The sequence below is a fragment of the Melospiza melodia genome, chromosome 1 (genome assembly GCF_035770615.1).
Source record: "Melospiza melodia melodia isolate bMelMel2 chromosome 1, bMelMel2.pri, whole genome shotgun sequence".
Lineage (NCBI taxonomy): Eukaryota > Metazoa > Chordata > Aves > Passeriformes > Passerellidae > Melospiza > Melospiza melodia.
Window position 1 is genome coordinate 2641988 of NC_086194.1, and position 25469 is coordinate 2667456.

Genomic DNA, 25469 nt, shown 5'->3' on the forward strand with positions numbered 1-25469 from the left:
GACACCCCAAACCCACCTGGATGAGCTCCTGTGCCACCTGCTCCAGGTGACCTGGAGCAAAAAAAAGACTGGTGGAAGGCACAGCTGAATGAAGCTTCAACCCCTGCTGTGTCCAGTTCTGGCCCCTCAGTTTAGGAAGGACGTTGAGATGCTTGAGCACGTCCAGAGGAGGCAGCAAGGCTGGAGAAGGGCTGGGAACACAAGCCCTGTGAGGAACGTTTGAAGGAGCTGGGACTGTTTATCCTGGAGAAGAGGAGGCTCAGAGGTGACCTTATTGCTCTCTACACCTTCCTGAAGGGAGGCTGCAGACAGGTGAGGTTGGGCTCTGACAGAACCAGAGGACACAGCCTCAAGCTGTGTCAGGGAAGGAACAGGTTGGATATTGGGACAAAAATTTTCACCAAAAGAATAATAAAGTACTGGAATGCTCTTCCCAGGGAGGTGGTGGAATCACCATCTCTGGATGTGTTTAAAAAAAAAGACTGGACATGGCACTTGGTGCTATAGTCTGGTTGATGTGTTAGGGCATGGGTTGGACTCGATCTTAGAGGTCTCTTCCAATCTCATTATTCTGTAATTCTGTGATGATTCTGTGATTCTGTGACCCTGCCTGGGCAGGGGGTTTGGACTGGCTGATCCCCAGAGGTCCCTTCCACCCACAACAGTTCCAGGGTTCTGTGATTCCATGAGCTGTTCATTAAAGACTGAGGCTGGAAGGGATTGTGTGCTCCTGCAGTGGGGCCATGCAATGGATCCTGTCTGGGCAGGGAGAGAGGAAGGTGCCATCCCATAATGGTCCCCTGAGGACACCTGGCTGCAGCCAGCATCTCCTAGCTCCTTGTCCAACTCCTTATCCTTGTCCAGCCAGCTTGGTCCATCCTTTGGTGGGACAGGGCAGGGAGCAAGGCCGGGATCATCTTCCTTGGCCTGGAGAGTGATGGGATCACAGCAAGCCCTTGGGATCATGGTCCCATCCTGGGCCCACCACAAGTTTGGGGAATGCTCTAGGATTGGGTGAAGGTGGGCTGTGGATTGGTGGCATGGTGTAAGGTTTGGGGGTGCTGATGTAGGTTTGGGGCTGTTGGGTGGTTTTTCATGGTGTTGGTGTAAGTTTGGTGCTGCTGGTGTAGGGTTGGTGGTGTAGGTTTGGTGGTGCTTGGTATAGGTTTGGGGGTGTTGGTGTAGGTTTGGGGCTGTTGGGTCATTTGTCATGGTGCTGGTGTAGGTTTGGTGGTGTTGGTGTAGGTTTGGAGGTGTTGGTGTGGATGTGTTGGTGTAGGTTTGGAGGTGTTGGTGTGGATGTGTTGGTGTAGGTTTGGGGGTGTTGTGTAGGGTTTGGTGCTGCTGGTGTAGGTTTGGTGCTGTGGTGTAGGGTTTGGGGGTGCTGGTATAGGTGTGGTGGTATGGTTTGAGTTTAGTGGTGTAGGGTAGAATTTTTGGTGCTGCTGTAGGGTTGGAAGTGCTGGTATAGGTTTGGTGATGCCAGTGTAGTTTTGGTGCTGTGGTGTAGCTTTTTGTGGTGCTGATTACGGTTTGGTGCTGCTGGTGTGGGTTTGGGGGTGCTGGTGTAGGGTTTGGTGCTGTGGTGTAGGTTTTTGTGGTGCCAGTGTAGGTTTGGTGCTGTGGTCTAGGTTTGGTTCTGTGGTGTAGATTTTGTGGTGCTGGTGTAGGGTTTGGTTCTGTGGTGTAGTTTTTGTGGTGCTAGAGTAAATTTAGTGGTGTGGTGTTGGTTTTTGCGGTGCTGGTGTAGGGTTTGGTGCTGTTGTGTAGGGTTGATGGTGCTTTTATAGGTTTGGTGGTGACAGTGTAGGTTTGGTGGTGTGGTGTAGGTTTGCAGGTGCTAGAGTAGACTTGGTGGTATGAAGTAGGTTTTTGTGGTGCTGGTATAGGGTTCAGTGCTGTGGTGTAGATTTTTGTGGTACTGGCGTAGGTTTTTGTGGTGCTGGTGCAGGGTTTGGCCAACAGGCAGGTGTGGGCTCATGCCCATGGTGGTGAGGGGGTGGAGAAGGTGCTGCTGGAGCCCCCCTGAGTGCCCAAAGCACTGCAGCCTTTGGGGATGACCAGACACGTGGTGTCCTGTTGTACTTGTGGGGTGCCCCATGGCAGGAAGGAATGATGAATCTGACTCCATGTTCTCAGAAGGCTCATTTATTATTTTATGATAGTATATTATATTAAAGAATGCTATGATAAACTATACTAAGGAATACAGAAAGGACACAGACAGAAGGCCAAAAAGATAATAATTAAACTTGTGACTCTCTCCAGAGCCTCGACACAGCTTGGCTGTGATTGGCCATTGCGTAAAAACAATTCACATGAAAGCAATGAAACAATCACCTGTGGGCAAACAATCTCCAAATGCATTTAAAAGCAGTAAAACACAGGAGAAACAAGTCAGATAAGAATTGTTTTCCTTTTTCCCTGAGGCTCCTCAGCTTCCCCGGAGAAGAATCCTGGGTAAAGGGATTTTTCCAGGAAATATGATTCTGGCAGTGTCCCTTCTTGGCACGGGGGACCCGGGGCTGTCCAGATGTGAGGCAGGAGCTGCTGACATCTGCACGTCAGCAGGGTGGGGACCACCTATGTAAGCATGTCCAGGAAGGTTCCTGTCCCTGTTCCACCCTCAGATCAGACCCTCCTTGGATCAGGACCCGCAGCCCTGGCTGATGCTCCAGCCTGGAGCTCTGCAAGGTACCGTGCTGCTCTGGGCTCTCCTCTGGGCTCTTCTCTCTCTTTGCATGCAAACCTGGCTGTCTAATTGAGTCTGTGCCTAATTGCCAAAGGGGTAATTAAATATTTGCTGGTGATATCTGTGTAATGAAATATCTTGGTGAGCAGAGTGGGAACCTGCCTTGGTTGTGCTGGGAACCTGGCCAGGAGGGTAGGAAAGCACTTGTGGAAATGATGTTTCCTTTTTTTCCTTATTTTCTGTTGTGTCTGTTATCTAAGAACAGTTTGGCAATAACACATGCAACCTATTTGCTGCCTTATTTTTCATGCTGGAGTCTCTGTCTTCCCTTTTAACTCCATTTAGGTCTAATTAGTAATGGGGAAATGGGCCACAAAGTCACACCTGAGTGTCTTGGATCTCCTTTGGCATTTTCCTTCTTGCCTCCATAGAATCCCAGAGTGGTTTGGGCTGGAAGAGACCTTAAAGGTCACCTCATTCCAGCCCCTGCCAGGGACACCTTCCACTACCCCAGGCTGCTCCAAGCCACGTCCAGCCTGGTCTGGAACAGCCCCAGGGATGGAAGGGGAGGGCACAGCCTCTCTGGGCAACTTCTTGCTGTCTTCAATACAATTTTCAAGTTGGTGTTGAATTTCTTTACCATAAAGACTGTGTTACCATGAAGAAAATCTGTGTTCAGGGCTGAGCTCAGGAGGATATTTTGGTGATTTGGGGTGGTGAGCAGATTTATTTGGGGAGGGCACAGCCTCTCGGGGCAACTTCTTGTTGTCTTCAACATAATTTTCAAGTTGGTGTTGAATTTTTTTACCATTAAGATTTTATTACCATGAAGAAAATCTGGTATCCAGGGCTGAGCTCAGGAGGATATATTCATGATTTGGGGTGGTGAATGTGCAGCAGATTTATTTGGGGAGGGAACAGCCTCTCTGGGCAACTTCTTGCTGTCTTCAATACAGTTTTAAAGTTGGTGTTGAATTTTTTTACCATAAATATTTTGTTACCATAAAGAAAATCTGGTGTCCAGGTGTCCAGGGCTGAGCTCAGGAGGATATTTTGGTGATTTGGGGTGGTGAGTGTGCAGCAGGTTTATTAGGGGAGGGCAGAGGGATGGGTTTATCTGGTGGAGAGAAGGGTTTGACAGCTGTTCCCAGCCCTTGTCCCTGTTTGCACAACACTTGGATCATGGAGCAGCCTCGCTGTTATGGCTCTGTCTGACCTGACAAGTCAGAGGCTCCTCCAAAGCCAAAAGATTGGGAAATAGATAACACAGATATCCCAGCAACGAGTGTTGGAATCTGCAGAAAGATCTGCTATTTCAGACATGATGGTTTGGGTAAAATTTTGTCTTTTCTCACAAGTTCTGCTGCCCGAGCTTCACCTCAGCTCCTGCAAGCAGAAACTCTGTGGTAGGTGATGGGTTTGGGAGGTCACCAGGGTGACCAGAGGGATGGAGAAGCTCTCCTGTGGGGAAAGGCTGAGAGAATTGGGGTCGTTCAGCCTGGAGAAGAGAAAGATTCAAGGTGACCTTGCAGCCCCTTCTTGTGGCTAAAGGGGCTCCAGGAGAGCTGGAGGGGCAATTTGGACAAGGGATGGAGGGACAGGACAAGGGGGAATGGCTTAAAATTGATAGAGGGTAGCTTTAGATGAGATATTAGGAATAAATTCCTTCCTGTGAGGGTGCTGAGGCCCTGGCACAGGGTGCCCAGAGCAGCTGTGGCTGCCCCTGGATCCCTGGCAGTGCCCAAGGCCAGGCTGGATGGGGCATGGAGCAGCCTGGGACAGTGGGAGGTGTCCCTGCCATGGCTTTGAAGATGGGTTTTAAGATCCCTTCCATCCCAAATCTCGCTGGGATTCTGTGATTCCAGTGCTGGCAGAGCAGGCTGGGCCCCAGAGTGTGGCTCAGCATCCTGAGGAGGTGACACACCAAACCAGGACCTGAAGCTGCCCTCAAGCCCAGCAGCTGCTCCAAACCACCCCCAGATGGTTTTAAACCACCTCAGAGCTGTCAGGGGTGTTTAGAGCAGCAGCTCTGCCCCAAGGATGGTGTAGGACAGAGCAGGACAGGGCAGGGCAGGGCAGGCCTCAGTGGTGCCAGGGTCTGGCCAGGGCAGTGTGAGGGACAATCCTGAGAACCTGGCAGAGCAAACAAACCTGGACCTGATGCAAACACCTGGGCTGGCTCCTGTTCCTGGACAAATTGATGGAGAACTTGCTCACTGCAAGCTCCTGGCCCTGTTAGAGTTGAGAGGTTTCTTTTGGTTGGCAAATTACAGATATTTTTTGCGTTTGTAAAACATTAGAACCATAGAATTGTTTAAGATCATCACCAGTCAACCCAGCACCATCGTAGTCACACCTAAACCATGTCCCCAGGTGTTACATCCACACAGTTTTGAACACTTCCAGTGATGGTGATTCCACCACTGCCCTGGGCAGTCTGTTCTAGTGTTTTATAACTCTTTCTGTGAAGAATTTTTCCCTAATAGATTTTTTCCCCAATCTAAACCTCCTCTAAAATGCCATAAAATTGGGGCCATTTATTCTTGTCCTGTCACTCGTTATCTGAGAGAGGATAAAAGCATGAAATAGCTTTGGACCATTTCTGATGGCTGTCCTGGCTGGGTGTGAGCAGCTCGTGCCATCTGCTGCGGTGTCTGACATGGATGAGGTGTGTGCTGACAGAAGTGACACCAATCATTTTTTCCACTGGAACTTCTGGGGAAGAAAAAAAAAAAAAAGAGTCAAACTCTCAGGGTCAGCAGCTTGGCTGTGACATTGCAGAGCATTTTCCACACACAAAACCACCCCAAACCTGTGAGAATTGCAGGTGTTTGCAGGGGGGGATTGGTGAGGAAAGCTGGAGATGTTGAGCTTTCAGAGAACCATGGAATCATGGAAAGGTTTGGGTTGGAAGGGACCTCAAAGGCCATCCTGTTCCAAACACAGGACAGGACACATTCCATCGTCCCAGGCTGCTCCAAGCCCTGTCCAGCCTGGCCTTGGACATTCCAGGGATCCAGGGGCAGCCACAGCTGCTCTGGGAATTCCATCCCACTCTTTCCCCACCCTCCCAGCCAGGAGTTCCTTCCCAATATCCCATCTAAACATCCTCTCTTTTACTCTGAAGCCATTCCCTGTGTCCTGTCCCTCCATCCTTGTCCACAGTCCCTCTCCAGCTCTCCTGGAGCCCCTTCAGGCCCTGGAAGGGCTCTGAGCTCTCCCTGGAGCTCCTTGTGAGCATTCCCAGCTCTCCCAGCCTGGCTGCAGAGCAAAGCAGCTCCAGCCCTGTCACCTCCATGCCTTTCTCTTTCTTTGGGAGGGTCCCAAGGACAGAACTGCTCCACCTCCACTCTGGGGGTTGCTGTTTTATGCTCAAGCTGCCCCTAAGGTGTTGCTGCCCCCATCCCCTTCCCACGCTGACATTGGGAGTGTGGTTTTCATGCTGCTGAAAAATAGGGCAAAATATTCCTTTCACCCACTCGGCACCAGTCAGGGACCTCACCCAGCAGCTCAGAAGCTGTGGCTGAGCTTCCAAACCTGTCCTGACCCCTTTTCCTGGGGCTCTTCCAAGCTCCCTCCATCCCTGCCCATCCACAGGTGTTGGGGAACAGCACCACCAAACCCACACCTTGCTGGAGCAGCCAACAATGTGTCCATTTCCCTTTTGATTTCCAGCACTGCCTGACCTCTCCCACACACCCTGACCCTTTTCCACCCGCACTGAGGCACTGCTGGATGGAGGAATGTCCACATGGACAACAGAGGGAGGAGGAGATGAGCTGCGAACTTTTGTACAGCCCAGGGATGGATTTCCTCTGATTTTAATTGAATTGTTTGATTTTTTTTTTATTTTTTTTTTTCACTCTTTTGTACAAGTTCAGGAGGGTCTAGAGTGAGTCCAGCCTGGCTTGGCTTCACAGGGCTGGCGGCACCGAGTGGAAATTTTATTGTTTCCTGTTATGAGAGCTGAGGGAGGCAGCAGGATGGGATTCCAGGATGGGATTCCAGGAGGAACAGGGGCAGCTCCAGCTCCAGGGATGACCCTGAGGGTGGGGTTGGGGATGGCCTTCCATTCCCACTGCTCCCTCAGCCACTTCAGGAAAGGGAAGCAAATAGAGGAGGGAATAATGGCTCAGTTTGACCTCTGGCTATGGAGGCAGATGTTTTCTTTGGAGCAGGAACAGATGCTGGGGAAAAAAAATGCTATAAAGGGCTTTGCTGAGCCACATCCCAGGCCTCCACCTGAGTCCCTTCTTTCCACCCCTCACTGCCATCTCATTGTCATCACCTCAGACACTTCAGCAGAAAGGTTTCTCTCAAAAAAATTAATGTGTTTTTTTTTGCTCAACACTGAAATTTATCTCAAGAATGTGTCCATGGCAGAGAAATGTTCAGCTGGGAAGGGCTGGAATAAATTGCTTCAGCTCTCCAGCCTGGGTTTAAACATTTCCTCTGGGCTTTTGTGCTTTGGAATGGAAATCTTGTTGTTATTTAAGCATATCAGATAAGTTTTTAGGTCATTTTCAAAATGCTTTTACCTTTCTGCAGTCATCAGCCAGCGATATCTGAAGGAAACTTTTCCTGGTTTTCAGCAGAAATGTTATTTATTCTGCTAACAGCGCTGGCTTCTGGCTCCAGGCACAAACCAATGCAAACTTCACAGAAATTCCATTTTCTGACCTGTCTTTGTGCTAACTGAGGCATAGCTGTGGTCCAAATGTCATGGCAGCTCAGAGCCAGAGTTTACATTTTCAGAGCGCATGAAGGAAAACATCCCTCACCTCGCTTTCAAACAGTCTTGCATTATTCAGCCAGAATCCCCACGGGCTTTGGAAAAACGTGTAAGACCAGATTTTCCCTGTTTCATCCTTGCAAAGAGCCAGAGACCAACCACATCATTCTTTTCCACATCAAAAAACCTTCCTGGGTTCATCCAACAGAGCTGGATGCAGGATAAAAATCAACCTGATGATGAATAAATAGAGATTTTGTCTTTCTGTCCTTTAAATGACACATTTGCATTGGGGTTGGCGTCACCACTGCCCTGAAAAGTCTGAGCAGAGTTTTGTGATGAAGCAGATTTTAGCACAGCTTTTCCTGCTGCTTGTAAATTGTTATTTTAAAGAGAATTAAGGTTCTGGCTGAGTTCTTAGGATTCGAGCCCTGATTAGCCCCAAATCTTGGAGAGCACCCAAAGCTCTGTGTGAAGGAGGGGAGAAGTTTGCACAGCTGGGATGGGTTTGGTGTTAAATCAGGGAGTTTGGACTGAAAACGAGCCTGGAACATCTGGGCTGGCATGGGTGAGCCGAGCAGCACCAGGGCCATTCCCAGTGCTCACCCCTGCCTCAGTTTCCTGAACAGCTCCCTGGGACAGCCACGCTTGTCCCTGATCCCCGACCCATGGAATTGTTGGTTGGGTTTCTGTTTCATGAGGAAATGGCTCCTTCTGTGCCCAGGTGTGGCCCCTCCACCCGCTAACCCAACCCCTGTCCCAGGATGGGGCTCCCATCCTTGCTGGGAGCTGCTGGCCTGTCCCAGAGCACTCAGGAGATGGGGACCAGACAGGTCACCAGGACAGTGACAGGGCTTGGGGCCTTGGGGACACAGGTTTGGTTCCCGGGGACACAACTTGGGTCCTTGGAGACACAGCTTGGCAAGTGGGGGACACAACTTGGTAACTTGAGTTCCTGGGGACACAGCTTGGCTCCTTGGGGACACAGCTTCAGTCCTTGGGGACATAGTTTGGGTTCTTGGGGACATATTTTGGGTTCCTGAGGACATAGCTTGGGTGCTTGGGGACCCAGTTTGGGTTTCTGGGGACACAATTTGGGTTTCTGGGTACACAGCTTGGGTTCTTGGGACACAGCTTGGGTTCTTGGGGACACAATTTGGGCCCTTGGGAACACAGCTTGGGTTTCTGGGGACAGAGCTTGGGTCCTTGGGGACTCAAATTGGGTTCCTGGGGACACAGCTTGGGTTCTTGGGGACACAGTTTGGGTCCTTGGGAACACAGCTTGGGTTTCTGGGGACAGAGCTTGGGTTCTTGGGGACATAGCTTGGCAACTTGGGTTCCTGGGAACACAATTTGGGTTCTTGGGAACACAGCCCGTGTCCTTAGGGACACAGTTTGGGTTCCTTGGGGACACAGCTTGGGTCCTTGGGACACAACTTGGCTCCTTAGGGACACGGCTTCAGTCCTTGGGGACATAGTTTGGGTTCTTGCGGATATATTTTGGGTTCCTGAGGACATAGCTTGGATTCTTTGAGACCCAGATTGGGTTTCTGGGGACACAACTTGGGTCCTTGGGGACATAGTTCGGGCCCTTGGGGACACAGTTTGGGTTTCTGGGGACACAGTTTGGCTTCCTGGGGACACAACTTAGGTTCTTGAGGACACAATTTGGGCCCTTGGGAACACAGCTTGGGTCCTTGGGGACATAGCTTGGCAACTTGGGTTCCTTGGGACACAACTTGGGTTCCTTGGGACACAGCTTGGGTTTCTGGGGACACAGCTTGGGCCCTTGGGAACACAGCTTGGGACACAACTTGGGTCCTTGGAGACACAGCTTCAGTCCTTGGGGACATAGTTTGGGTTCCTGAGGACATAGCTTGGGTTCTTGGAGACACAGCTTGGGTTTCTTGGGACACAACTTGGGTTCTTAGGCGCACAACCTGGGTCCTTGGGGACACAGTTTGGGGTTCCTTGGGGACACAACTTAGGTCCTTGAGGACACAGTTTGGGTTTCTGGGGACACGATTTGGGCCCTTGGGGACACAATGTGGGTCCTGGGGTTGCTGAAGGCTCTGGACACTCCAGGCATGAAGAAGGCGCTCCCGTGGGAGCTGGTGGCCTCTTTGCCACCAGGAAATGCAAATGGAGATGTCCCAGTGAGACACAGCTTGGCCCTCAGGCCCAAGGACCTGCTGCAGTCCCCACCCATGGCCAGGGGGTGGAACTTGAGGCTCTTTAGGGTCCCTCCCAACCCAAACCATCCTGGGATTCTCCACAGGGCCCCGTTCCCCTCTCAGCCGGGCACGTGCTGTTGGAAATGTCAAGTTCTCAGGGCTGGCTTGAACCAAACTGGTTGAAAATGAGCCCAAATGCTCTTCCAAACCCATGGATCCCCCCACACCTGTGTGCTCCTGGGACAGCAGCTCTGAGAGCACAAGAGGGGGTGGAGGAAAGGAGGACACATTGAGGAAGGAGGTACCAACCCCTGAAGCCCATCTTGAAGGGGATAAAACCTCAGAGTGCTTCCCCAGATCCCCTTTTCCCCATAATTGCCACCTAATTACTGGCAAATAACAATAATAAGACAGTTCAGTGGATTTTCAATCTATGCAAAAGAAAAATAATATTTTCCAAATCCCAATATTTCATTTTAGCCGTGCCTTTGCCACGCTTTCCATCACAAATCCCTTTCAAAGTGGGCAAGCACCCACAGCCACCAAAGGTGAGGATGAGTCCTGCATCCCACCTCCAAAAATCAGGGAAAAAAAGTTTTTAGTGAAGTTAATCCAAGAGAAAAAAGATAAGAACTAAAACTGCTGCTTCATGTCTTGCTCTTGCTTGTGATGTTCAAATATTTTTGCTTCTCAGATGGGAAATTCCATCATCTCAAAAGCCCAAATCCAACAATAATCAATAAGGTAAAAAGATGGTGGTTTTAATTCATTCCAATTTTTCACATTTGTCTCAACACAGTGGGCCCTGTTTTAAAAACAGGCTTATCATTTGCACAAAGATGCAAACCTCCATTGCATTGAGTTTAAAACTGAACAAATGAATATACAAAAGAGGAAAATCAGCAAAGACAATGACCTATCAGCACAATCCAGCCCAGAGCTTTGTAGTTTTGTGCGCAGGGTGGGTAATTATGGTCCCTCCTCATCCCTGCTGTAGCAGGAGATGTTACACCAGGTCTCATTATCATTGGTGACAGCACTCCTGTATTTCCATAGAACATTTAAATAAATATGCACAGATCACTGCTCTGAAACACAAATGGTGCCTGGGGGGGAGAGGTGGCTTGGAGAGGTGACTCCCAGCAGCAGCCACAATTATCCAAAGCTCCATCACACCCTTTCCCCTCTGTCTCCTCTCTTTTATTCCCATCTCTCCTGGCCAGGCATTGAACTGAGGATGCTGCAGTGTTCACAGGGGTTTTCAGATTGGGGAAGAGATGAGAATGTTGACTCCATGTTTCAGAAGGCTGATTTGTTATTTTATGATATATATTACATTAAAACTATACTAAAAGAATAGAAGAAAAGATTTCATCAGAAGGCTGGCTAAGAATAGAATAGAAAGCAAAGAATGATAACAAAGGTTTGTGGCTCTGGCTCTCTGTCCGAGTCCACGGTCACAGCTGACTGTGATTGGCCATTAATCAGAAACAACCACATGAGCCCAATCACAGATGCACCTGTTGCATTCCACAGCAGCAGATAATCAATGTTTGCATTTTGTTCCTGAGGCCTCTCAGCTTCTCAGGAGGAAAAACCCTAAGGAAAGGATTTTTCATGAAAATATGTCTGCGACACTGCAGGCGTGGGTTTTTGTCACTGACATCTTTTCATAAAAATCCTTTCTTTAGGATTTTTCTCCCTTCTGAGAAGCTGTAGCCTCAGCAACAAAGTGCAAACAATGGTTATCTGCTGCTGTGGAATGCAACAGGTGGATCCGTGATTGGTCTCCTGTAAATGTTTGGATTTACTGACCACTCACGGCAGAGCTGCTCTTGCTCTCTGCCAAGACACAGACCTTTGTTATTCATTTCCTTTTCTATTCTTAGCTGAGCTAACCTTCTGAGAACTTTCATTCTATTTCTTTTCAGTATAATCATAATGTAATATATATCATAAAATAATAAATCAAGCCTTCTGAACACGAAGTCAACATTCTCGCCTCTCTCTTCATCCTGCAACCCCTGTGACCACTGTCACAGGTTTTTCCCTGAACACCCATTCGTGGCTCTGCCTCCTTGCCTGGGTGCTGGTTTGGTGATGGGAATCCCTCAGTCCCTGCCAGGGTGATGGCAGGAGCAGGAGCAGATGCTGCCTGGCCTGCCTGGAGCACAGATGCCCCAGAAACCTTTCCCCAGCCACGAGAGCTGTGTGTATAAATAACCCTGATGGTTAGAAAGCAAAGAGCCTGGAAAATCTGCCTGACCCACGGGGCTGGGACCACGCTGAGCTGCCTTTTATCTCTGAGCTGAGCCTGGGAGTTGTTCTCAGCGGGTTATTTTTAAATAACCAACAGCACTTCCCTGCAGCTCTGTCCTGCACCAGCAGCAGCAGGTGGGGCTTTCAGCACAGCTCTAGGGTGGGAAAGAGCTCTTGGTGACCATCCCTGAGCTCTGGTGGATGTCACAGGGTGTGGCTTTAGGAAGGAGTAGGTGTGACATGCCCATGCTGCAGCCCTTGTGGGGGTTTGGAGATCTCCAGCCGTGGGAGGGTTTAGAAATCTCCAACTCTTGGGGATTTTGGAGATCCTCAACCCTTGGGGGAGTTTGGAGATCTTCAGCCCTGGGAGAGTTTGGGAATCTCCAGCCCTTGGGGGTTTGGAGATCCCTAACCCCTGCAGGGTTTGGAGATCTCCAGCCCTGGGGAGATTTGGAGATCCCCAACCCTTTGGGTGGTTGGAAATCTCCAACCCCAAGTTGGTTTGGAGATCCCCAACCCTTGGGGTGTTTGGAGATCCCCAGCCTTTGTGGGTGTTTAGAGATCTGCAGCCCTGGGAGGGTTTGGAAATCTCCAGCCCTTGGGAAGTTTGGAGATCTCCAGCCCTGGAGGGGTTTGGAATTCTCCAACCCTTGAGGGGTTTGGAGATCTCCAAACTCTTCCAGTGGGAGATCTCCAGCCCTGGGGAGGGTTTGGAAATCTCCAGCCCTTGGGAAGTTTGGAGATCTCCATCCCTTGGGGATTGTTTGGAGATCTCCAGCCCTGGGGAGGGTTTGGAAATCTCCAGCCCTGGGGGTGTTTGGAAATCTCCAGCCCTGGGGAGGGTTTGGAATTCTCCAGCCCTTGGGAAGTTTGGAGATCTCCATGCCTTGAGGATTGTTTGGAGATCTCCAGCCCTGGGGGTGTTTGGAGATCTCCAGCCCTGGTGTTCTCCTCTGGAACCTCCCTGTGTCCTTTGGGAGAACAAACTGCCACTGTGCCATGTGCTGAAGTTGAAACATGAAGCCAGGGTTGTGGTAATTCAACTTTTTTAGAGGTTTATTCCCCAAAAACACCTCCCACACCTGGTTTTCCTGGTGTGGCACATTCCCACCAAGGTGTGTTCATCCCTACACCTCACCCAGCTGATAAGGCTCTTCCTGCCTATCTTGGGTGACTGATTCCAAACAGGGCATAAACTTATCAGTAATGATAAGTAAGTAATTCGTTTATAACAGGAAACCTCGAGGAATGGAGCTGCAATAAAATGCAGATACTGCTCTCTGCAAGAGCATCAAGGCAACAAATTCCAATGAGAAGGAATTGCCCTTCCAGGTCCATTCAGGCTTTTTGGGAAGCCAGGGCTCTGCTTTTTCAGCACCAGAGATAAAATTTCCTGATAAAACATATGGTTTCAAACACCCCTTTTAATCCCAGTGCAGATGGGGATGTTTCCCCATGTTTTCTGCCCTCAGGGATCTGATCCTTGCTGGAATTTCTGCCTTGACTGTCCATTTCCACTGTGAGCACAGCAGAAATGTTATTTATTCTGGTAACAGAATAAATTCAGCATTGACACCCCCGAGCCCTGGTGCTGCTGGAATGGCAATGCCAGAGCTCCTCATGGATGGAGCAGGTGCTCCTTGGACCATCAGGGTGGAGATTTTTCTTCTTGAGAACCACTTGCCTCAGGCTTCCTGTGCATCCCCATCCCTGATATTCCTTCCTGCATCTGCCAAGAAGCCAGAAAACTCTCTGTAGGTGCTCAAAACCCCTCTCCCATCCTTCACCTGCTTTCTGCTCCCTCCAACAGATTGGGGAGAGGGGAACCCCCTCCTTCAGGGACAGATTTCCAAGCAGGAGCTTGAGGGCAGATTTTCCCACTAGCGAGATTCCCCTCTTTTATTATTTTATTTTACATTTTATTTTATTTTATTTGTTATTTTTCTTTTTTTAATTTTATTTTTTATATTTTATTTTATTAATTTTTATTTTTTTATTTTATTTTATTTTTTATTTTATATTTTATTTTATCTATTTTTTATTTTATATTTTATTTTATTTCAATTTTTATTTTTATTTTATTTTTATTTTATTTTTTATTTTTAAAATTTATTTTATTTTATTTGATTTTATTTTAATTTTTCACCCCCAACAGCCAAGCAGCTTTTCCCAGGATGCGTTCTCCTCATGTTCCCTATTAGTCACACTCTCAGCCTTTCCAACCAGCGCCACAAGCTGATGCCATTAATTCACTCAAGCAAAATTCCAGGCGGCGTCCCTGAAACCAGCCCCGGCGGCTTGTTTGGATTTAAAACCAGCGCCTTTCTCCATCCTGGCCGGCTGTGGAGCACCTTCCCAGCTTCTCCAGCTTGCGGAGGGTCGGGCAGGGCTGCGGGCAAAGGCGGGGTCTGAGAGCCTTAAATAGGGAGCCCGGCTTGCCCAGCGCTGGGGAGGCTGCACCGAGCTGGACCGAGCTGCTGGGGCTTTATCCAGGGCTTTATCCGGGGCAGGGAGGAGGGATCGAGGCACAGGAATGTCGGTGGAGGAGGAGGGAAAGGCACCGCGAGCAGCATCATGTCTCTGTAAGTACATTTTATCCCTTTCCCTGTAGTGTAGGCAGCATGCAGGATGGACTGACATCCAGCTAGCAGTTATTTATATATATATTTTTTTTTCATTCTTTAGAGTGTTTTGGAGTCAGTTTTTAAAGTTTTCCCAGTTCCTACAGCTGTGTGGAGGGGTCAGGGGGTTTTGGGAAGTCACTGTGGCGAGAACATCTCATTCCTGTACAGCTTCAGGAGTTGGTGGTGGTTTGAGCAGTCCAACCCCTCCTTTGCAGCTGTTTTGAAGTGCAGCTTGTGCCCTGTGTTCATACACCTCTGGAGGTGATGGATGACTGAATGAATGGGTTTCAAATCCACAGGGATGGGGAGTCCTTTCTTGGGGAGATAATTCAGCTGCATGAATCTACACTGTAATTCAGGCAGTGTGCAGAATGGACTGACGTTCAGCTAGCACTGATTTATATATTTTCATTCATCGGTGCATTTTAGAGTCGGTTTTTAAAGTTTTCCCAGTTCCTACAGCTGTATGGAGGGGTCAGGAGGTTTTGGGAAATCACTGTGGTGAGAACATCTCATCCCTGTACAGCTTTAGGAGTTGTTGGTGGTTTGAGCAGTCCAACCCCTCCTTTGCAGCTGTTTTGAAGTGGAGCTTGTGCCCTGTGTTCATACACCTCTGGAGGTGATGGATGACTGAATGAATGGGTTTCAAAGCCACAGGGATGGGGAGATAATTCAGCTGCATGAATCTACACTGTAGTTCAGGAAGCGTGCAGAATGGACTGAGATCCCACTACCAGCCAGCACTGATTTATATTTTTTTCATTCTTTGGCATGTTTTATACTCAGCTTTTAAAGTTTTCCCAGTTCCTACAGCTGTGCCTGTGGTTGTGTGGAGGGGTCAGGGGGTTTTGGGTGGTCACTGTGGTCAGAAAATCTCATTCCTGTACTGCTTTAGGAACTGGTGGTGGTTTGAGCAGTCCAACCCCTCCTTTGTAGCTGTTTTGAAGTGTAGCTTGTGAGCTGTGTGTGTTCATACACCTCTGGAGGTGATGAATGACTGAATGAATGGGTTTCAAAGCCACAGGGATGGGGAGTCCTTTCTTGGGGAGATAATTCAGCTGCATGAATCTACACTGTAGTTCAGGAAGCGTGCAGAATGGACTGAGATCCCACTACCAGCCAGCACTGATTTATATTTTTTTTCATTCTTTTGCATGTTTTATACTCAGTTTTTAAAGTTTTCCCAGTTCCTACAGCTGTGCCTGTGGTTGTGTGGAGGGCTCAGGGGGTTTTCATAGTCACTGTGATCAGAAAATCTCATTCCTGTACTGCTTTAGGAACTGGTGGTGGTTTGAGCAGTCCAACCCCTCCTTTGCAGCTGTTTTGAAGTGCAGCTTGTGCCCTGTGTTCATACACCTCTGGAGGTGATGGGTGACTGAATGAAGGGATTTCAAAGCCACAGGGATGGGGAGTCCTTTCTTGGGGAGGTAATTCAGCTGCATGAATCTACACTGTAATTCAGGCAGTGTGCAGAATGGACTGACGTTCAGCTAGCACTGATTTATATATTTTCATTCATCGGTGCATTTTAGAGTCGGTTTTTAAAGTTTTCCCAGTTCCTACAGCTGTATGGAGGGGTCAGGGGGTTTTGGGAAATCACTGTGGTGAGAACATCTCATTCCTGTACAGCTTCAGGAGTTGTTGGTGGTTTGAGCAGTCCAACCCCTCCTTTGCAGCTGTTTTGAAGTGGAGCTTGTGCCCTGTGTTCATACATCTCTGGAGGTGATGAATGACTGAATGAATGGGTTTCAAAGCCACAGGGATGGGGAGATAATTCAGCTGCATGAATCTACACTGTAGTTCAGGAAGCGTGCAGAATGGACTGAGATCCCACTACCAGCCAGCACTGATTTATATTTTTTTCATTCTTTGGCATGTTTTATATTCAGATTTTAAAGTTTTCCCAGTTCCTACAGCTGTGCCTGTGGTTGTGTGGAGGGGTCAGGGGGTTTTGGGTGGTCACTGTGGTCAGAAAATCTCATTCCTGTACTGCTTTAGGAACTGGTGGTGGTTTGAGCAGTCCAACCTCTCATTTGTAGCTGTTTTGAAGTGGAGCTTGTACCCTGTGTGTGTTCATCCAACTCTGGAGGTGATGAATGACTGAATGAACGGGTTTCAAAGCCACAGGGATGAGGAATCCTTTCTAGGGGAGATATTTAAGCTACATGAACCACCTCATCTAATCCCTCTGCCTGCTGCAGATCCACCCAGATGGGTTTATTTTTCACCCAGACTGCATAACTTTCACACTGCACAGAGGAACTGGTGGAAAGATGCAAAAATCTGTGTTTTGTGCTTTGATGGCTGGGGTTATGAGGAGAGGAGCCTTTTCCTAGTGCCAGTTCAGCACTGTGAACAAGTCTTTCCTTGGAAGCTTGTTTTATTTATAATCAATTCCAAAACATCATGGAATGTTGTTAACCCCCCATCCAAGCAATTAAAAACATTAAAATCCCACAGTTTGGGATTTGTAACCAGTCAATCCTAAACCCCACTGGAAGTTTAACCAAACTGGTTTGTAGGGAGGGGATTTTTACCTCGTTTCCTTCGGCTCCTGCTCTCAGATCCAGTGCCAGGGGGGCAGACAGGGGTGTGTTTTGGTAAAAACCACATTCCAACCCCCAAAAATCATAGGATTTTGAGATTTTATGATCATTTTCCCCACGCAGCCATGCTCACCAAGGTGTGACCCCTCACAGGAGGGTGCCAGGGTGCAGCAAGAGCTCGGGGCTGTTTCCTGCAGATGTTCCTGCAGATCCAGATGTGCACAGAGGGCTGGGCAGCAGGGCAGTGGCAGCACCCACAGCTCAGGGTGGAGCTGGCAGCCAGGGATGTTCTGCTCAAAGCAACAACCCCTCACTTCTGATATTTTACAATTTCCTTCCTTTTCCTTGGCTCAGGAGATTTGGGAGCACCTCATTGGGTCCTCCTTCCTACAATGTGTCCCCTAGAGGAGACAGGGGGTGCTTTGCTAGCAACCCTGACAAATACCACTTCAAAACTGGAATATTTCCTCCAAAATTGGTGAAAACCTTGGTCAGACCCCCCCCCTGCCCCAGCACACAGCTCCTGGGAGGTGCATTAGAGCTTTGGGAATTGTGTCCATGATTAACACTTGTGAATTATGAAAACGGTGAATTATCCTCGGTGTAAGCTTCAGAATTCTTTAGGGCAGCACTGAAATTTGGATGAACAGGATTCAAAGCGCATTTCTAAGAACAATTTTGGGCTTGCAGCTGATTTGGAGTGCAGATGGGAGCTGGTGGGGGGTTGGACACCTGTATGGGGCCAGCCAGGGTTGGGCAGCATCCAACCTTGCCTGATCCAGCCCAGGATGCTCCACAGGCAGATGCACCATGCCCCACACCCAGCAGGACCTTCCCTTCCCAGACCCCATCAGCTGGAGCTTGGCTGAGAGCCTGGATTAACTCTGCAAATCCTTTAACACCCCAATTTACCCTTATCTGAATGTGAACACCACAGAGGGAGAGTTAAATACAGGGAACTTCCCCATCTCACCCCCGAATAAACCAAATTTCCTCAGTAAATAAAGATTATCTCAGTGGGCATCACTTTCCATGTCCTGCAGGGGCTGAATTGACCAAGGCATCACTTTTGGGCCAGGAGAGGAGGATTCTGCTCCCAGCAGCTTTGAGGGTTGGTGGCACAGAGGAGAATTTCCCACTTTTGCTGGCTGATGACCCAGCTGTGCCTCAGTTTCCCCAGCAGGGTCTTCCCTTCCCAGCCCCACATCAGTTGAGTGCCTGGATTAATTCTGCAAATCATTTAACACCTCAATTTGCCCTTATCTGAATGTGAACATGACAGAGAAAGAGTTAAATACTCTTTAGGGTGTACCCACTGTAAGGAAGCAAAAAAAGGCACTCAAACAGGGAACTTTCCCATCTCACCCCTGAATAAACCAAATTTCATCAATAAATAAAGAATATCTCAGTGGGCATCACTTTCCATGTCCTGCAGTTGCTGAATTATCCCAATTATCACATGTACTGAGCAAGGCATCACTTTTGGGCCAGGAGAGGGGGATTCTGCTCCCAGCAGCTTTGAGGGTTGATGGCAGAGAGGAGAATTTCCCACTTTTGCTGGTTGATGACCCAGCTGTGCCTCAGTTTCCCCAGCCCCAGGACAGGAAGAGCACCATCTGTGGTGCCGTGAGCTCTCCCCCAGCCCGGCGTGTGAAGACTCGGGGGTTTGCGTTCACAGGGGATTTGTTTGATCTGGAAATAGCAGGGTTAGAAAATTCCATCTGCGCGAACCAAAGCAGCGCTGCTTGGCTCCTCTCCGGGGGAGCAGTGGGAGCAGAGTTGCATTCCAGGAGGGCTGGATGTGGAGATCAGAGCGGGGCACGTTTCCCTTCCTGCTGCTGTGCTCCCACCACGGAGACCCCACAGCGAAATTTGTGTCTCCAGTGGTGCCAAGCCAGGCTGGTGTCTCGTGGCATCACCACGCCAGGCTGGATGGGGCTGGAGCAACCTGGTCTAAGAGATGTCCCTGCCCATGGAATAGGATCTTTAGGGTCCCTTCCAACCCCCAAAAATTATAGAATTTTGAGATTTTATGAGCATTTTCCCCACTCAGCCTTTTCCCCACCCAGCATGGAGATTTATGGTTGATGCCCTTCTTGCACATAGGAAAACAGCCTCTTCTCTTCTCTTCCTCTTCCTCTTCCCTTCCCTCTTTTCTCGGGGTGCAGGTGTTTTCCCTACTGCTCTCATCTCTCAGTATCTGTGCCAGCCAAGCAGTGAGATCCCTCCTGTCTTTGGTGCTGCCTGAGGTCACCCAAGGAACTCTCTGTATGTTAAGCTAAACACGAAATGCTCGTTACAAGCTCTTCCTCCCCAGCTGTCCAGGTCTCCTAACAAATCCATGCTTTTCTCTTGAAAGCTTCTCAAGGTTTATTTTTGAAACAGTCTGTATTTGATTAAAGTTTTGTTTTGCTTTGTTTCAAGAGGGACTTAAAAGGGCCATTTGCCTGTAAACACAAATATTCCCATTTTTCCACTGATTCTTTGCATTTTTCTGGGTTTACTGATGAAAAATGTTTCAACAGGGCACGTCTCTGTGTTGTGGGAGCATCTTCCACTGCTCCAGCCCTGAACACACTTTAAGGGGAGAAATTTTCCCTGATATCCAATCCAAACCTGCATTGGTGCTGATTGAGGCCGTTGCCTCTGCTCCTGTCCCTGTTCCCTGGAGCAGAACCCGAGCCCAAGGCTGTGCCCTCCTGTCAGGAGCTGTGCAGAGCCACAAGGGCCCCCCTGATCCCTTTTTCTCCAGGCTGAGCCCTTCCCAGCTCCCTCAGCCCCTCCTGGTGTGGTGGTGTTCACAGGAGTCCCAGGAGGGAAGAGATGAGAATCTTGACTCCATGTTTCAGAAGGCTGATTTATTATTTTATGATATATTAAAGGAGAGTAATATACCAGAACTATACTGAAAGGATTTCATCAAAAGGCTTGAACAGAATAGAAAGGAATGATAATAAAATCTTGTGACTGACCAGAAAGTCCAAGCCAGCTGGGCTGTGATTGGCCATTAATTGAAAACAACCACATGAGACCAATCAAAGATGCACCTGTTGCATTCCACAGCAGCAGATAATTATTGTTTTTCTTTTCCTCTGAGGCTTCTCAGCTTCTCAGGAGAAAAATCCTGGCAAAAGAATTCTTCATAAAATATCATGGCTACATCCTGGTGCTCTAGCCCCTTCTCCAGTTCCATTCCCATCTCTGGATTCGCTCCAGCTCCTCAATGTATTTCTTTGTCATGAGGAGCCCAAAACTGACCCCAGCATTCGAGGTGTGGCCTCCCCAGTGCCCGGCACAAGGGTCAGTCACTGCTCTGGCACAAGATGTGACCTCCCATCCCTGTTTGCTTTTATCTCGCCCCTCTCCGTGCAGGTTCTAACTGAGCAGCCCTTATGACCAACATGAGCTGGAGCTTCCTCACCCGCCTGCTAGAAGAGATTCACAACCACTCCACCTTCGTGGGGAAGGTCTGGCTCACCGTGCTCATCGTCTTCCGCATCGTCCTGACGGCGGTGGGGGGCGAGTCCATCTACTCCGATGAGCAGAGCAAGTTCACCTGCAACACCAAGCAGCCGGGCTGCGACAACGTCTGCTACGACGCCTTCGCGCCGCTCTCCCACGTCCGCTTCTGGGTCTTCCAGATCATCATGATCTCCACGCCCTCCGTCATGTACCTGGGCTATGCCATCCACAGGATCGCCCGCTCGGCCGAGGAGGAGGAGAAGCTCAAGGGCTTCAAGAAGAAGAAGCAGTTTGCCCTCAACTGGCAGGCCGTGCGCAACATGGAGGACGCCATGGAGGCCGATGAGGAGGAGCCCATGATCTCCGACGACGCGGCCGAGCACGACAAGGCCAGCAAGGCCAAGCCCAAGTGCAAGGAGCAGCAGAAGCACGACGGGAGGAGGCGCATCCAGCAGGAGGGGCTGATGAAGATCTACGTCTTCCAGCTCCTCACGCGGGCTTCCTTCGAGGTGTGCTTCTTGATAGGCCAGTATCTGCTCTACGGTTTTGAGGTGGAAGCATATTACGTCTGCAACAGGGTCCCATGTCCCCACACCGTGGACTGCTTCGTGTCCCGGCCCACGGAGAAGACCATCTTCCTGCTGGTGATGTACGTGGTAAGCTGCCTGTGCCTGCTGCTGAACATGTGCGAGATGTTCCACCTGGGCTTCGGGACCATCCGCGATGCCATCCGCAACCGCAAAATCAACAGCTTCCGCCAGCCGCCCTACAACTACGCCTACCCCAAGAACATCTCCTGCCCTCCCGAGTACAACCTGGTCGTCAAATCCGAGAAGGCCACCAAGATCCCCAACAGCCTGATGGCCCACGAGCAGAACTTGGCCAACGTGGCCCAGGAGCAGCAATGCACCAGCCCCGACGAGAACCTGCCCGCCGACCTGTCCACGCTGCACAAGCACCTGAGGGTGGCCCAGGAGCAGCTGGACATCGCCTTCCAGAGCTACAGCAGCACCCAGGCCAACACCCAGCCCTCTCGGACCAGCAGCCCCGCCTCGGGGGGCACTGTGGTGGAGCAGAACAGGGCCAACACCGCCCAGGAGAAACAAGGTGCTAAGCCCAAGGCCTCACTGGAGAAAGGCAGCTCCAGCAGTAAAGATGGGAAGACATCCGTGTGGATATAACTGTGTCAGGAAGCCGTGAGAGGGGCTTTGGTTTTGGTTTATTTCTGGTTTTCGGTGTTATCTCGCGTGTGTTTCGCAGGGCACGGTTTTTGCATGGAAGTCGAGAGAGTGAAAGGAGTGTTGGACCAATTTAGTGCTGTCTTCCAGTTAACAAAAGACATTTCTTCCCTGTTTCAAACGTGTTCTCCAACTGGGAACCTCCAGCGTTGTAGTGCGTTCATTAAGTTCATTTAATTCCTCCCCCATTTTATGTATCTGCTCCCCCCCATTTATTACAGCGACCTGAGTGGGTGCTGCTGGTGATAGAGAGACGGTGACTCTTGTATCTTGATCAGAAGGCTTGATTTATTAAGATATGATATATAATACATTATGACTATACTAAATAGAATATAGAGAGAGGTTTGCAGAGCTGCTAGCTAAGCTAAGAATAGATAGAAAAGAATCCCAAACAAAGTTGTGTCCAGGGACTCAGTCCCCTCACTTGCCCTGGTGATTGGCCCTTAATTATAAACATAGGAAATGAGCCAATCAAGGTGTCCCTGTTGCATTCCACAGCAGCTGATAATAATTGTTTACCTTCTCTTCGGAGGCCTCTGGCCTCCCGAAGACACAGAAATCTGAAAGAAAGGATTTCTGTGGAAAAATGTCTGCGACACCCCATTTATGCATGATCCAGGTGACCATGCTGATGCTTTAATTTAATACAGAAATAGCCCATCACAGAAAATGGCTGTAATTACACCCATAGTCCATTGAGGAGAAGGATGTCCCTCAGAGTTCAAAAAACAAGTTTGATGACAGAAGGCTTCACCTAGAGCAGCCTCTGCATCCACAGTGAGTGCACTCAATGATTCTGCCCACTTCCAGCTTGCTTTTGGGGACCCTGCAGATGCAGTTGGTGCCAAAGTTGGTGTCCCGAGTCTGGATGCAGCGCAGGCAGCAGAGGTTCTCATAGCCCTGCTTCTTCCACTTGGCTATCAGGTTTTTGTCAGCATAGCCCTCCTTGATGCAGTACTCATAGAGCTCTCTGCTGATTGCTTTCCTCTTGTAGAAGACATCAAAGATGTAACGTGTTTTCTGGTGGTGGATCCTGAAGATGGGCCAGAGAGACTCCACTTTCCTCTTCCCTTCGTGTGGCTCTGTCTCAGCTTCTCTCATCTTCTGGTCCAGCTCGTCCAGCGTGGGCTCGATCAGCTCCCAGCCATCCGGGGGCGGCTTCCTGCTCCCCTTCACTTTGGGCATTGCCTCGGCAGCGAGAGGGCCAAAGGGCGAGGGGAACTGCCAGCACTCCCTCAAGAGTCACACCGCCGGCCCCTGCTCCACCCACTGTCCCCAAGTCTGGGGGTTCACTGGGGGGAAAGAAAGGAATTTAGGTGGTGGGACCTGGCCCCAAGTCTGGGGAAGCAGACCCCACAGGAAAGGGAAAACCAAAAACGAAAGGGGTGAGGACTGTCCCCAGAAGAACACCCCGCGCCGAGAGGGCCCCTACCGCACAGAGAGAGGGCAGAGCTTCCCCGCGCCCGCCGGCACGAATTCTGAAGGACAGCAAAACACGCTGCAGAGAAACAATGCAGCTGTGTATACTGCTTTTAAAATCCCCGAGCAGCAGCAGCAGCAGCAGGGAGCCGGGGCACACCGAGCGGCAGACCGAGACCCCCCGCCCCGCGCCGAGAGAGAGAATTTCCCCCGGCCACGAGCAGCGCCCAGAGACCAGCCCTCAAGGGAAGAAGGGTCGGGAGCAGTCCCCAGCGCAGGGAGGGCTCCCAGGGAAAATTAAAAAGGCCGCGGGGGTAACCACCGAGTCCGGGGCTCACCTGATCCAGCAGCGGTGCAAAGGAAAAGTTCAGGCGGATGGTTTCTCGTCTCGAAGCCCTCCTCAGGTGCGGGGAGTTGCGGCTTCGAATCCCGTCGTAAGGCCTCGGGCTGTGCTGGTTGCGGACTGGATCGCTGCTAAACGACGAGAAGGAAGGAGTTGGACACTCGCCAGGGGGGCTAACCAGGTTTATTGGAAAGCCCACGATGTATCAGCGAATGACCCAGAACAAAGGGTGCCTCAGGGTTATAAAGGGAAGGAGTGGACCCGGGAGGGGTTTACAGAAGACCAATGGGGGGAGAAGAAGGGATGAGCTTAACACAAATGACAAAGTGGAGAGCCCAATAGGTACCAGGTATGGGAGGGGCCCCGGGACCACAGCCAACCACAACCCCCAAAGAGGAGAAGCTTCTGGAATGCTAGGTGGAGTGGGGGGGGCGGGGGGTGATTGACTTGGCCCAGGAAGGAGAAAAAGCATACCTGTAAGGGAAAAAGGGGAGGAGGAATTATATAACCTAAAAGATTGACAATAGAACTGGCAGGGCTGTGGCGGGAAAACTGAGGAGGGCAGAACCATTTTACACAAAATGGGGGGGAGCAGATGCATAAAATCAGGGAGGAATTAAATGAACTTAAGGAACACACATATGAACACACTACAACACTCCAGTGAGTAACAGCAAACCCTCCCCACCTCCCAGCCCCTGGCTCAGCACCAGAGCCCCCAGCAGAGACTGGACAATGTGCTGTGCTGGGAAGAGGAGCTGCTGGTGGCTCAGGAGAGAAGCTAGGCTGACAGGGATCAGCCACCCTCCTGCATGGCAAGGCTCGAGTGCTGCAGGCCAGGCAGCGTTTAATTACTAAACACCCTTAATCAAATTAATTCCTGATCCTTTGGTAAGAAAACCACTGACATATTGCAGGGACCTTGGTGGCAGGCTCACAGCTGATGGCCTGCCTGGGCTGGCACATGCCAATGAGGGCCTTGTTGGATGCTGTGAACCAGAACTGGCACTGTTATGAACAAAAATTCAGTTGATTTTTTTCTGTGAGAAAAAGGTTACCAGTACTGCTGGGCTGCTGCCTGTGTTATGGTAATTACGGGTCGTTGTCGTTAATGGTTGTTTTTGTATTAGTAAAAGCCCTGGCTGGGGCGAGGTAATGGCCCTTCTCTGAGACAGTAACGGGTGGGGACATCCCGAACAGTGAGGAGAAGAGACCTGGAGGGGGGTTTTGCAAAGTGACTCCAGGACCAGCATGCTGTGTGGGACTACGGCTCCAAACGTACTGAGAAAACCCCAAAAACAACGAGCCAAATAAGAGCTGAGAGACTGGAGTGGTGTCTGGCCGTGAGGAGCCGAGTGCTGGGCCTGCAGAGATGGGGAACACCTTCGGAGCCCCTCTCGCCCTGACCACGGGAGTCGTGCCCAGCGCCGACTCTGCTCCAAACCCTCAGTGACATTGTGTCCTACTGGTGCCTGTGTAGCACTCGCTACAGATGTGATGGGAATTGTTGCAGTTACAGGGTTATAACAAACTGCTGCTTCACATCATCAGAAAGTGCCTTTATGCAACCATGAAAACAAAAGTGTAAAGAGTCGAGGCTCCTTTACTTGCTGAATTTTTGGCAATTGGCGTCGGCAAACTTGTTTTTCTGATCAATTGAGGAAAAGCACTGTTGGCAAATTTGTTTTTCTGATTAATTGAGGAAAAGCACTGTTGGCAAATTTGTTTTTCTGATTAATCAAACCCTTATAAATAGTGGCAGGAGGCAGATCTATGCATAGTGGTGTGTGTGTGTCCATGTGTAGATACAGGCACTATGAACATGTGAGTGTGAACGTAGACATAGAGAGCTTGGTGTAAATGTGATGTCAACCCTCTGCTCCTTCTACAGCCTCCCTTCCACCTCCTCTGAGAGAACCCAGCTGCTCCAGGGCTGGGGCTGGTCCCATCTGGGCCTGTTATCCTCCAGCCCCACCT

The 25469-nt window shown here is 49.8% G+C and overlaps 2 protein-coding genes across 4 annotated transcripts in view; one reads left to right on the top strand and one right to left on the bottom strand.

Moving 5' to 3' along the window:
- Positions 1-25266, top strand: part of GJC2 (gap junction protein gamma 2) — a 47521-nt gene extending 22255 nt beyond the window's left edge. For 2 of the 3 annotated variants that reach the window (XM_063169920.1, XM_063169842.1), the window contains one exon: positions 20400-25266. In XM_063169920.1, the coding sequence (XP_063025990.1) occupies positions 20420-21670 (1251 nt within the window). In that variant the 5' untranslated portion in view covers positions 20400-20419 and the 3' untranslated portion in view covers positions 21671-25266. Of the gene's footprint in view, positions 1-14320; positions 14440-20399 lie in introns of those variants that run through there. The other variant, XM_063169998.1, reaches the window with a different exon arrangement.
- On the bottom strand, positions 22413-22972 carry LOC134425441 (protein BUD31 homolog). Its single transcript, XM_063170125.1, has one exon. It carries the CDS (start codon positions 22913-22915, stop codon positions 22481-22483), a length of 435 nt encoding a protein of 144 aa, XP_063026195.1. The 5' UTR covers positions 22916-22972; the 3' UTR covers positions 22413-22480.
- Positions 25267-25469: the final 203 nt, after the last annotated feature.

What these genes read in the sequence shown, in the direction of transcription:
- LOC134425441 (XM_063170125.1), bottom strand. Translation starts at nt 22,915, where the DNA reads ATGCCCAAAGTGAAGGGGAGCAGGAAGCCGCCCCCGGATGGCTGGGAG.